Raw genomic sequence first — 14,036 nt, 5'->3', positions numbered from 1 at the left:
TTGCGTGCTGACACAAAACACACACACACACACACACACACACACACACACACACACACACACACACACACACACACACACACACACACACACGCAACATTGGCTCAGCAGTGTCATGTACTACTTAACCCATTAAAGCCGGGAACGCATCTCTGTCATTTTAAGATTTATTTGGCTATTCAAAAATAGCAGATCTACAAGCTCATAGCGCGGCACCGAGTGCCACGCTATGAGCTTGTAGATCTGCAATTTTTTGGAAATATCTAGATTTTTTTTGGCAAAGCTTTGAATATACATATTTTTTAAAGCAAACATTTTTAACTCAAATCTTTGCTTCTAGGGATTCTACAAATGTCTTCTAAACATTTTTTTTTTTTATGTCAAGGACCACCCAAAATTATATGTATTTGGCCGTGGACCCCCATTTCAAAATATTTAGTTCCAGGGACCCCCAGAAGTTCTAACAGAGTTAAAAATGTTGGCTTAAAAAATATACATATTCAAACATTTGCACAAATGTTCACTATTTTAAAAAAATTGCAGATCTACAAGCTCATAGCGTGGCACCCAGTGCCACGCTATGAGAGCTTGTAGATCTGCTATTTTTTGAATAGCCTAAGAAATCAAAAAATGACACAGATGCGTTCCCGGATTGAATGGGTTAAATTAAATGTTCCAGAAGAAGGTATTAGTGATAAAGCAAAGAACAGATGGTGCAGAATGCACTAAACACAGACTGTAAGTGACTCTTGTGTAAGGGTGTCCGCTTTATTGACCATTTTCGACAAATGGCGGCTGACACACTTCCACTCAGGGCCTCTGTCTGTCCTGGAATCACCCGGCTATCGTTTTACATTCTACCTGTTCAGCCTGTATTTATTATCTCCGCTCCAAGGCCGAAGATAAGCTGTGAATCACCGACACCGGTTTGATTGATCGCCATGAAACTCTGCACGCACACTTCACCAGTAGGCCCAAAGAAGAACCTCTGCCCCACATTTATTTCCAATTGGCCTCATGGTGGCGCTATAACAGGGCGCTTCACGCTTTGGCCGATAACTCTTGAACCGTAGGTCGTACAATCACAATTCTTTTCTCCCTAGATTCCTTGGATCATGACGCAACTTCCCCATAACTCTGGCCATTTGTGCCAATCTTTTACACACAGTTTGTTTTCCTTCAAAACACACTTTTGTCTGGTGTTCAAGACTTAAAGGGATACTTCACTTTCGGGCCGGGGACACATTTAAAAAAAATATTAAAAATAAATGAAAAAAGTTATGGAAAATTCATGGCCCCCTCACACATTAGTAGGACACTCTAATGCGTGAGGGGGCCATGAATTTTCCATAACTTTTTTCATTTATTTTTAATATTTTTTTAAAATGTGTCCCCGGCCCTAAAGTGAAGTATCCCTTTAACAGATTAGATTCTATTGGGCCCTGGGTAGGCAACCCGGCCTGGCGGAGACCCTGCCGCTCCAAGAAGCACACTTTCATAGTAATTAATCTTCAGAATGCACTGTTACACAATGTAAGTCACTCTGTGTAAAATTGTCTGCTTTTTAGGCATTTTCTTCGGACAAATGCAGCCAAAACTGTTCATTTTCAAGATTCAAATTCAAAAATAGCAGATCCACAAGCACTAAACGCGTCGCTTCGCGCCGCTTTTCGCGCCGCTTTTCGAGCCGCTTTTCGAGCTTGTGGATCTGCTATTTTTGATGCTTTTGTGTTTGTGTGAATTTGTTGCATCTTTCCGTTCGTTTCATCCACATCCTGTTAAGCATCTTTGATCTCTTGCTTTCATGTCCAGTACATCACTAATCAAGCACCAACCAACCAGACCTCATTTGTTGTGGGAGATATTCTGCTGTGTTCAGTCAGCGTTGCTCATTTTTAGTATTCCATTGACAAAGCAGTGACAACCCCTGGAGTATAGCTCTCCTGACATGAGAGTTTGTTGCTGTTATCGTCGCCTCATTATGACCAAAACTGTTACTTTTCAGGATTCAAATTCAAACATATCAAAAACAGCAGATCTACAAGCTCAACCCGCGCCCCGTTTAGAGCTTGTAGATCTGCTATTTTTGACTTTTTTTGTGACACTATGATCAAGTAGGGCGTTAATTTATGAAAAATTACAAAAAAGTTAAAACATGGAGATTTGATTTGATTGTGTTAGACGTGAGGGAAAACACATCAATCATGTTCATGTTCATCGGAGAAACGTCAAGGATACAAACACAAGAAAGTCTTATTTTCATTGTGGTCCTTGGTCTTACATTACAACTAAAATCATACAGGAAGACAGTACAGTAATAAATAACACAATCAAATCAAAGCTACACTACCCACAGCATAGACAACCACGGAGAGAAGAGGTTTCTGGTCGACAGCAACACGACTTTATATCAATGACTGTGACTCAGTTGCTTTGGGGGTCCTTGCATAAAAAAAGTTCCGTCATCTAACTAGTTCTTCCTAAAGCTATAATTTGCTCAGATTTCTCTAATCTGTTCTGAAGTCAGAAGGCACTTGTTATATAAGTCAGCGCTCTTTTCCCATGGTTTCTATATTGCATCACTTTATATGTTTTGACATATTGCTGCTCACCAAAGATTTTCTTTGATAGAAGAAGGTAGAGACAGATGGGCTGATGTCACTAAGGCATGTCTGGGGTCTAAGTCACATCTTTATCTCTCATTACGCTGATGTCTCATCTGCAAACTGACAGTAACAAAATGTCAAACCGTGGGTGGTATATCTATCAAGGTAATATGAAGTGATAAGTACTTGCTTTAAGCCATTAAGACCAGGAAAGCATTTTAAGATTTCTTTGGCTTTTCAAAAATAGCAGATCTACAAGCTCATAGCGCGGCTATGAGCTTGTAGATCTGCTATTTTTTTAAGAAAAAAAAATTAAAATTGGTGCAAATCTTTGAGTACATATATTTTTTTTAAACAACATTTTAACTCAAATCTTTGCTTCTGGTGGGGGTCCCTGGAACAAGATATTTTGAGATGGAGGGGTCCGCGGCCAAATACATATCACTTTGGGGGTCCTTGACATGATAAAAGTTTAAGAACCACTGATATTATAGCAACATACGTAAAAAAAAAAAAAAAAAAAGTTGGATTTAGAAGACATTTGTAGAATCCCCATAAGCAAAGATTGGAGTTCGCTTTAAAAATATATATATATTCAAAGATTTGCACATATTTTCACGATTTTTCAAAATGAGCTTGTAGATCTGCTATTTTTGAATAGCCAAGGAAAACTTAAAATGACGACGGTGCGTTCCCGGCCTTAATGGGTTAAGATAAATGTCCGTAGGTCTACTTGGTGCAAAACAATTTCTTCCTCTTCTTACAGGGATTAGTTCTTAGTGAACCACACAGTGTGGTTGACAGTAGATACATCTTACTTACGATCTATAGCCATTCTGGCCTCATTACGCCTTTTAATAGGATGATTTAAATATTTTTAGGAGTGCGATGCCATCAAATAAATTATGATGACTCATCATGGAGAAACCTACAAGTACTTAGAGATGTTAGATGTTGGTCTAAACCAGGGTTTATTTCAGGTCAAGGACCCCTTAGCTGAGAGAAACATGAAGCAGGGACCCCCGCACCACATATTGTATACAATTGTGTTGCAGATTAAACTTTTTCATTGATTTCACAGATAGCTTCATAGACTTGTTTGACAGCACTGTCATCAATGTATTTTTTTGTTAATATGTATTTTCAGATATTTATCCACTTCAATACTTAGTAAACTTGACCTTTGACTCTGTACTTACTTGTTCTGCAGTTTTTCCACCTCCACATCAAATTTCTTCTTAAAAAAATTGCCGATCTACATGCTCACGTGTTGCAGCACGATACGTTGTGAGCTTGTAGATCTGTCATTTTTGGCAAATGTTCCCCCAGAATAGGGTTCAAGTGGAAAACTTAAAAGAAAAAAAAGATTTGGCGGTCACCCTGTAGTAACTCTGAGGACCCCCTAGGGTCCCGGACCCCCTTTTGAAGACCCCATGATCTAGCCTCTAGTCTAGTGCATTGTGAAACGGGTATAGACCCCCGCACTCTGTCTGATACTGACAATAAGCCTCTCCGACCTACTACTTTAGAGACTCTTTAGAGATACATCTAGTAGAGCGGTTCTCAAACTGGGGTCCGGGGACCCCCAGGGGTCCTTGAGGAGTTACGAAACTTTAAGACCCTTACGGTCCATTTGGTTCCATTTGTGCACGCTCAGAATAGTATAGATTGCGCTCCCAGAGATGGAAAATTGTATCAAATGGGCGTCCGAGGCTGAATGCATATCAAACTGGGGGTCCTTGAAATTAAAAAGTTGGAGAACCATGCATTGATCTAGTAAGTATCTTCATGATAATGAAAGATTTTTTCTTTATCGAAGAATTGAAACAAATCAAATCTGAAATTCCTTAAGTAATGTTCCACTCTGTGCAGAGACTTGACTCCTCTTCACCACACCTGAAATAACTAATGTTCATGTTAAGGGATTAAGCGTGCCATTCTAGAAGCAAAGCTGCGGCTAAAGGAGAGACAGGGCTAACGTTTTGCTCGGCTAATGCTAAGGGCAAAAGAGCTCCCATTAATATGGATTATTAATATGGTGTGACCTGCCCCGTGTAACCTAATGATGACAGCTGATCCCGACAGTGATGTGGACTGACGTTAGCCTCAGCTCATCCTGTCTGCCTGTCTGCCAGAGAGCTGCCTCGCCACGCTCCGCTAAACAACCGCCGTTTGTCTGCGAGACTGAAAGAAACAGACCCGGGCGAGGTGATTAAGCCATTAAGACCGGCACATGTAACCACTTAAACCATTATTTTACCATTACTTTGGCTATTCAAAAATAGCAGATATACAAGCTCATAGCACGGCACCGAGTGCCGCGCTACCCACATGGAAAGAACCTATATGCGTCATATATGTTTGTAATATAGGACCGCATATATGTTCGCATACATAAAATTGGCACCTTTCCTATATGTATATGTACATATATGTGATATATGTGCATATATGTACATATATGTGCATATACATATATGTACATATATGTGCATATATGTGCATATACATATAGGAAAGGTGCCAATTTTATGTATGTAACATATAGGTACATATGACCTGTATGTAACATATAGGTACATATATGACCTGTATGTACCTATATCTACATATATGCAATGAAACATAATTATATGATACCTATATCACCTATAAAATAGGTGATAAGTTTGTACACATTAATCAAATCCAATAGAAACCCCAATGTAGAACTTTAACACTTTATTTAAACAAGTTATAATATGAAAACATGAAACATTATGGCTTTTAAAGTGTCAAACAGCTGGATAAAAAAAAAAGATATAAAATTAAATTAAGCTCCGGGACACTCCTTTTCCCCTGCCAGGCTTTTGGAAATGCCAAAACCCTGAAGAATGACAACTCAAGTCGCTTTGGGAAGTACATGGACATCCAGTTTGACCACCAGGTTAAATTAAATTACTCCAGTTTGTAATTATACCTGTACAATTTCAACATGACTTCTGTTATGGCTGGGCCACCTACAGTATATGAATAGAGCATCATTCCCCCACAGGTGGGAGCTGTTAGAGGCTACATCCTAAGTTACCTGCTGGTTATCTGGTAGCAACGTTTGGATTGCTCAGGAAGGACACAGACCCAAGAGAATAGACAGAAGAAGTTACTCATCATTGATGTTTTATTAATGAATCCCTAATCTTAGTTACAATTAAATGTGAATCCCTAACCAATAACAGAAGTTATAAGACCAATATGAATTACCAATGTTTCAGCAGCAAGCAGAGCGCTCCGGACACCGAATATTGTTGAGAGTGAATACTAATGTTCATGTTGTGATTAATATACCGTAGTGCATCAGCACGTCCGCTTGGTCCATCAGTTCGGCGAACGATGGGGAGGTGCTCTGGGCCTCCTCCCATCTTGCCTTCAGGTCAGGTCGGGGCTCGCTGACCACTAGGATGTCTGTCGCCATCGAACGACACTCTCCATGGTAGTGGACATTCGTCATGCTTGGTGTTTGTGTTGGGTGACTGGAGGAGTGCAGGGGATGGGGTGCACGCGGATACGTGATCGCCAGCTCCGTTCAGATGAATGGTGGGAGCCATCAGAACAGCAGGCCGTGGCACAGGTCATCGTGCCATGACGCAGCCACTTCTGCAGTGCATTCCTGTATAGCAATTCGGTCAAATTGACGAGCAGCCGCTGGGGAAAAAAGTAAAAAAAACTTGTTATAAAGATAAATAAGACAGCTGGCAGGTGGCTTTAGGAGCACTTCACCCATTTTCAACCCCATAGTCATATAATTGATCCACACTAATGCTCGTAAAACATGCCACCATTCATGTCTACTCTGTTCAGGAGGGCAGTGGACAGCTCAGAAACCTGCCTACCAGTGACATGACAGGTCATCATTTTCAATGTCCATTAGCTTGAAATGATGTCACTGGTAGGCAGGTTTCTGAACTGTCCACAGGCAAAGACCACCTCTGAGACAGAAATGGTGCCATCTTATTGTGAGCATTACAGAGGACCACTTATATGAACTTAAGGTTGGAAATGGGTGAAGTGCTTCTTTAAGAGTGGATGCATTTTCCATCAGGCTCATTCCATGGTGAGGAAAATGCATCTGTTCTTATTTACTTGAGATAAAAGTTAAAATACTTAATTAAATTAAATATCCATCTTAAAAATTGCCAAATCCACTGTAGTAAACCTAGTATTTTGAGGTGCAGATTGACTCACCAAACATGCAGTCCTGCATCAGCGTGTCCTTGAAGGCCCTCTTCTTATTCCTTGTTTTCTCTGATGGCACAGTGTGGTAGGGGCTGGAGTTATACATTGGCATTCCTAGAGAAAGACAGACAGAACAAAATAAGGCAAATAAGCACCATCAAAGTAGTTATCAATGAGCACCATATACACTAGCAAGTGTACCTAGTGCATGTCTGGTGGTAAAAAAAACCTCACCTTTATAGCCTTGGGGGTGATGATTGCCAGCGAAGTCTAAAAAGAGGACAATTAAAATATTTAAAAAAGCTTGTATGCAATTTATCAAGACTGTATGTTTTAATGTTTAGAGTAGCAGGAGCTATAAGTTCAAATATGTCAGTCTTTAATAAGTTACAGTATGTCATGGCACAATAGCCAAGGCACAGCAACTGTTTAGTAATGGCTAATAAAATAATCACAAATGTATAAAAAAGGCTCTTGTTGACACAGGGACAACAGACATACCATTCCATGCTTGTCCAGTGTGGTTCCCTCCTGAAATGGATTAAAATAGCCCTAATTGGTCACTGTAAAATACAAGTTCTCATATAATATCGTGCCAACATTAACAGATCCTTGCAAAATAAGTAAGGTCTCCAGTAAGGCACGACTAGAAATCCAACCACCACCTATTGAAACAGACTGGAGACACACTAAGAGTGGCTGAGAGAATCATCTAGCCTATTAGTCTACTTACCATGATTGCAGGGGTCCATTGACTCCAACTCTGCCAAGAAGCTTCCACCAAAGCCTAAAATGAGAGAACACAAAACATGAACTATGAATTCTATCTAAAGCACATTTACAATCTGTCCACCCTGAGGTAGTAGTGTGAAGTGGTTCACTTACCATTATTAGGCTGGTTATCCTCCGAGCAGCTTCCTCCAGAGGCTAAAAGAAGGGAACACAAGACATGAATAGTGGACGCTGTAACCTTTGAACACATAACCTGAACTAAATGCTTGTAAAGCTTTCATGCAATTACATTTGGTTTTGCCATGTTAGTAATTAATGACATACCACTGCTTGCATTTGGTGTTGGTACAGAAGGGTACTGGCTGGATTCTGGCAGCACTGGAATTATACATGGCAATACTTAAAGTAGGTGTAGCAGTTAGTGTCATAACTGACAGTGTCACCACTGTACCTGGAAAATTAGGTGGCTTGAAAAAAAAATCGCTTCACACTGCTGTTTTCTGGCTCATCTGACTTAGGCCAATTCTAAAAACACCTCCTAAAACCTAACCTAAGTTTTCTGAAAACGTTCAAATTTTTACTAAAAAAATTAATAAAACATTATGTTGCCATACATATAGCAACAACTAATGAGACACAGAGGTGGCTCCCGGATTGAATGGTATAACAACGTATAGGTTACAACAGGTCTAAATAGAAAAGAGGTGGTGCCCGTGCTGCTATAATTATTATACTTGGCCAGGCCTTGTGTATTGCAGTGAATCCTCTCCAGTCCTCTTGTAGCACAACCCTGAAAATTTAGAGGGAAACAAATAATTCAATAAATATATGCACAAAACAATATATATATATATATATATATATATATATATATATATATATATATATATCAGCCAAATTATTAATTTATCAGGTCCTTCCAAAATATTTTACACACACGTATATATAATATATACACACACACACACACACACACACACACACACGTATGTATATATATATATATATATATATATATAAATTATTATAAAACTTACATTAACCACTTTAGCCCTATTTTATACATAGGACATTTGAAAATAGCAGATCTACAAGCTCACCACATGTTGCATCGTGACGCGTTGTGAGCTTGTAGATCTGCTATTTTCAAACATTTTACTTTTGGTACTTTAAGTATATTTTGATGCCAATACTTTTGTACTTTAACTCGAGTAACATTTTGAACACAAGGCCTTTTACTTTTAACAGAGTATTTTTATATTATGGTATTGCTACTTTTACTTAAGTAAAATATCTGATTACTTCTTCCACCACAGCCTTTTCCATGAGCTAACCTGGTTTCTATTATGCTCTAGATCCCGCCTCCTATATCCGGTAAATTTTCACATACACACATGCAACCACGGATGTAGTTTCCGTATCCGGTCTAGACCGGAAGTGCTTCCGGCAAAGTGAATTGGTACCCGTTGGTTTAACATTAGTAGCTAGCTAGTGAGTTAGCACCATACATTCTGCCTTGTTAGTTCACCACTATTAAATGAACGAACTGCTTCACAGTAGTGCTGGTTACAACAATTATTATACAACTGTTAAAAACGCTAATAATCTGTTATTGTATACACACAGATAAACAAATGAAAGTACATTTTAATCACGAAACATGCTAACAAAACGACGGGCTAACGTTAGCTAGCATGCTAGCTGCTTTAATAACATGCATTGCTATTTACTAACACAAGCTACAAACCCCGGACAGCATAAAGATAACATTTAGTCAAACGATGAGAGTCGGGTGACGGTATCTGAACGGGATAGTACATTCTATTCCCATAAGAACTCACCAGTCAACTATTATTTGCTAGCTAACAAGCTCAGGTCTGCACTGTAGTTGCCACGGTAATAATTCACAAGTTAACATTTAGTCAAACGATGACAGCCAGATGATGGTATATGAATTGCATAATACATTATATTGTAAAGGACTTACCAGTTTGTCTTACTAGAGTAGTATTTGTGAAGTTGTCAACAAGCCTCAATTCGCGCCAATGTTTCCTTTGAAAAACTCAAATCCCATGAGATTTAGCTGGTCTCGCGAGTTGTGACGACTACCCTCTCGCAGGGGAGGGGGTGCGAGGGGAGGGGGAGGAGGGGAGGGGAGGGGAGGGGGAGGGGGGGGTGTGCAATATCAGCACTACACGTTGAAACAATGTCAATTCATTGTTGGGCATTTCAACATTGAAAAACCATCATCTATACTAAATTGATTCAATGACATTTTTTTAAATGTTGAAATCGTATCTGTATTTAAACATTGAATCAACATAGCTTTTTCAACCTCAACCAAAAATAACCAATCTGACCAAAATCCAACATTGAATTAATATCTTTTGCTATCTGGGAGGTGATGATTCAGTGGCCTCCACGTGTGGATATGCAGGGTTTGATGAGGACAGTGTTGTTATATTCATGAATGGATTTCCAGGTGATGATAGTCTTGATTTGTAAATTAATTATATCTTGGCCATATATGGACATTGCCAAATATCGGCTTAATATTGATGACATCATATGATTTAGTCAGAATATGCTTTCTTGGTCAGATATAGAGTACGGTCCGCAATGTAATGTTAGATTTGTTACGGAATGGACCGAACTGACTGACAGGATCTGCAGGCTTTCATAAACTGTGACCTGCAGTTGTATAATAAAAAATTAATAACTGATAATCACCTACAAATTAGAATTCACTGCTGACCCACAAGTGAAATCATTTTGAGTTCATAAGTTTAATATGCTTTATCTTAATGAAGTATATAATTATATTTCTCCCAACTAGTGATCAGATAGACATGCTGAGACTCTTTGAAAGAGATGTTAGTGAGATTATCCCAAGAACTCAAACAGTGATCACTGAAAGACAGAGATGAGACTCTTTGAAAGAGATGTTAGTGAGATTATCCCAAGAACTCAAACAGTGATCACTGAAAGACAGAGATGAGACTCCATAATAGCGACGCCATTAAGATCATTTTGAGAACTCAAACAGTGATCACTGTGAGACTGAACAGTGTCATATCTCAGGAGTTCAAATTGAGAAGAAAATGCACTTTGGTCTCGGCTGGTGCTCATCTTTATCTAGAGACACAAATGATACATAATGGAGGTCTCATTTAGGATTTTCGCTTGCTATGGGTTTGTGTTGAAAATTAGCTTGTTTTCCTCACTTGCCATATTCCATAATCATTGCCTTGTCACATGTATTTAGGATCAAATGTGATGACATTACCATTGTGTTGATGTAACACATCCCAAATGTGCTAATTTAGTCTTGCATGATATTTTAATGTTATCACATTACATTCATTCACATGCCATACTGTCATTGGGTGATTCATGCAGCAGGCTATAATACAGAATCTGCCACTGAGCTGAAACATTTACTGTACGGAATAGAAACAGTAGAAACAGTACTCTCCTACATCCTATAATGGGACACAGGGCCTACATATTAAGAAGCTATATAGGAGACTTATATGTCCTGTATTATGAACATATAGAGCCTATATATGGATAAAGAAGCTATATAGGAGACCTATATGGCTTGTATTATCAACATATATGACCTATATGAGGGTATAAACAAGCTATATATGAGACCTATATACCCTGTATATGCACATATATGCACCTGATTTTGACCTATATGTGAGATATATGCAGCCTATATGGAGCTTATACCAGGCATATATGTGGTATATATGCACATATATGCGCATATATGATCCTTATATGTAGCATATAGGTTACATATAGTTGCATATATGGAACATATAGATTCTTTCCATGTGGGTATGAGCTTGTAGATCTGCTATTTTTGAAAAATCTTGAAAATGTGTGCAAATCGTTGAATGTATACGTTTTTTAAGCGAACGTTTGTAACTCAAATCTTTGCTTCTGAGGGGGTCACTGGAACTAAATATTTTGAGATGGGCGTCCGCAGCCAAATACATATAATTTTGGGGGTCCTTGACAAGAAAAGGTTTGAGCACCACTGATATAGTAACAATATTTGTTGAGACATTTTACAGTTACAAATTTTCGCTTTAAAAAATATGTATTCATAGATTTGCACACATTTTCACGATTAAAAAAAAATAGCAGATCTACAAGCTCGTGCAGCGGGACTCGGTGCCGCGCTACGAGCTTGTAGATCTGCTATTTTTGAATGGCCAAAGAAATCTAAAATGACACAGATGCGTTCCCGGATCGAATGAGTTAAGCTTCCAGTGTGGCGGTCAAGCTATAGGCTACATCCTATCCATCCTGCAACACTGCTGTGGGTTTGTGATGGATTCTGATAGGACTGATGGAAAGGTAGACGCGACTGAGTGAACTTTTTATGCTCTCTGAGATAAAACAACACTCAGTCTGTGCAATAAGCTTAGTAGTCGAGGTCAGATAGTTAGCACTTTGTAAAGTCCAAGTTCCTGTATGTGTTTATACAGTATACAGTGTGTGTGTGCTTGTGTGTGTGTGTGTATATATATATATATATATATATATATATATATATATATATATATATATATATATATATATATAAACACACTCACACGTCACCAGTAGTGTAAAGTAACTTTACTGGTGTATGTACATTTACTCAAGTACTGTACTTATTTTTTATTTCTGCTGACATTGGCCATTTCCGCTGACATTGGGCATGTCCAGTCCATATATGGGCAGACGCGTGCCTTGAACTTTATATAGTAGATACTATCTACTATATAAAGTTTAGTACTTATCTACTAGATAGGTGCGAAACAAAATGTAAAGTAGTTCACTAATGACAAACATGTCGAGCAATATATTTTAACTATATTGACAGCTAATTAACTTTGTTCTGCTCCATAACTTCAATCAAAGCTGTTGGTGGATTAAGGAATTTAAAGCTTCCTGTGGTTTTCACAAATTAACTCAAGCAAATAACACTGAAATAGTGAGGCAAACCTGAGATATAGACATCGAGCCCTGTGGCTAGAATTGATTTAAAATGAAATGACAAAATGGGCCCCTGTCTTGGTTATTAAAACATAAGAAATATCACAAAATACCTACTGTATGCCATAGTGCCATGTTTGAATTCAGCCTGCAAAAGCAATCCAGTTTGAGTACGTACTGAATTATAACAGTTTGTATGAACAATGTTATATGCTACTGTAACTGTTCATGTTTAATAGTTGATTACGCTTTCAATTGACAAGGTCTGGAAATTGGTCTGATTGTAAAAAAATATTTATATGTTTTATGCACAATTAGGATGCAAGATCTCCTGTCGAGCACTACAGAATGTGAAGTGTTTTATGTGTGTATTTTCCAAATGAAATGTTAAAATACAAAACATAGGAGCAAACGCAAAGAGACAAAAGAAGCATTATGCTTGACGAACGTTGTTTCTCATTTAAGCCAGTTATAGTGCAGTGTCCGTTGTGTTGCGTCATTCGCGGGCAATGGTCGGTCGGTGCACATGTCTGTGTTTACGTCTGATCTGACCGACTTCACACTCACGAAGACGATCGGTTGGATGGTTCTTGAGATGTGTGAAGGACAGACATATAGAGACTAGTGCAGGCCTGTGTGTGTTTGTGTTTGTGTGTGTGAAATGAATGTACTGAACCAGTGGCTCTCAAACTTCTATATTTCAAGGACCCCCCTTAACTCTGACAGTGTACAAATGGAACCAAATGGACCCTAACGGGTCCATTTGGTTCCATTTGTACACTGTCAGAGATACAGACTTGTAAGAGTCAATTTAGAACACGCTCAAGGAACAGTCCCTGGGCACTTCGAGAACCGCTGTCCTAGACCTGACACCAGCTGATTCTCTCTCTCTCTCTCGCTCTCTCTCTCTCTCTTGCTATCCTCGCTCTTCCTCTCTCACTTTCTCCTTTCTCTCTGTTCATTGTCTCCGCCAGGCCGAAAGGCATGGCGAGAGAGTATGTTTTGCCGTCCGTCCGTGTGTCCGTGTGTCCGTGTGTGTGTCCGTCTTGTCTGTGTGTTAGCAGCTAATCTCTGACACCGTTGGCCCGGTCGCTCCGAAACTGTGCACACACACTCCCTGGATGCCAATTCAGAACCTCTGCCCCAATTTTTTCACATGGGCCTGTTATAGCGCCACCAGGAGGCCGATTTGTGCAAAACCCATTTTTTTACATTACTCCTACAGATTTTATCCAAACGTCATGCAAATCGGTACACAGTATCTCTGTAGTCATGTGATCAACACAAATCTGTCCGATTTCTCATATTCCATCCTCATTGCCTATGGTTGGCTTCCAACGTTTGCAGGATTGGTACGTTTTGAACAAAAAGCCTCAAACTATGCACGCAGCTTGCGATTTCCGTGAATTTTCACATGCACATTCCCACTAGGCTGAGGAAGAAATGCCACCCATTTCACATTGGCCTGTTATAGCACCACCAGCAGGT

The 14,036-nt window shown here is 39.1% G+C and overlaps 2 protein-coding genes across 3 annotated transcripts in view; one reads left to right on the top strand and one right to left on the bottom strand.

Moving 5' to 3' along the window:
- Positions 1-14,036, top strand: part of LOC308077432 (myosin-IIIa-like) — a gene marked incomplete at both ends in the record, with an annotated part of 52,233 nt that overhangs the window by 14,921 nt on the left and 23,276 nt on the right. The window lies entirely within an intron of this gene.
- LOC308077433 (uncharacterized protein) lies at positions 6,097-9,602 on the bottom strand. 2 transcript variants are annotated; one of them, XM_080418121.1, is made up of 8 exons: positions 9,538-9,602; positions 7,875-8,340; positions 7,704-7,745; positions 7,552-7,605; positions 7,320-7,349; positions 7,053-7,088; positions 6,828-6,932; positions 6,097-6,287 (listed from the first exon to the last, which is right to left on the bottom strand). In XM_080418121.1, exons 4-8 carry the CDS (start codon positions 7,568-7,570, stop codon positions 6,190-6,192), a joined length of 288 nt encoding a protein of 95 aa, XP_080274247.1. In that variant the 5' UTR covers positions 7,571-7,605; positions 7,704-7,745; positions 7,875-8,340; positions 9,538-9,602; the 3' UTR covers positions 6,097-6,189. The 2 variants fall into 2 exon arrangements, with proteins under 2 accessions (XP_080274247.1, XP_080274246.1); XM_080418120.1 differs by having other exon boundaries at positions 7,704-8,340.

Source organism: Gymnoscopelus braueri, assembly GCF_963280865.1.
Source record: "Gymnoscopelus braueri genome assembly, chromosome: 21".
Classification (NCBI taxonomy): Eukaryota; Metazoa; Chordata; class Actinopteri; order Myctophiformes; family Myctophidae; genus Gymnoscopelus; species Gymnoscopelus braueri.
The sequence above is the reverse complement of the archived record's forward strand: the minus strand, read 5'-3'. Positions and strand labels throughout refer to the sequence as shown.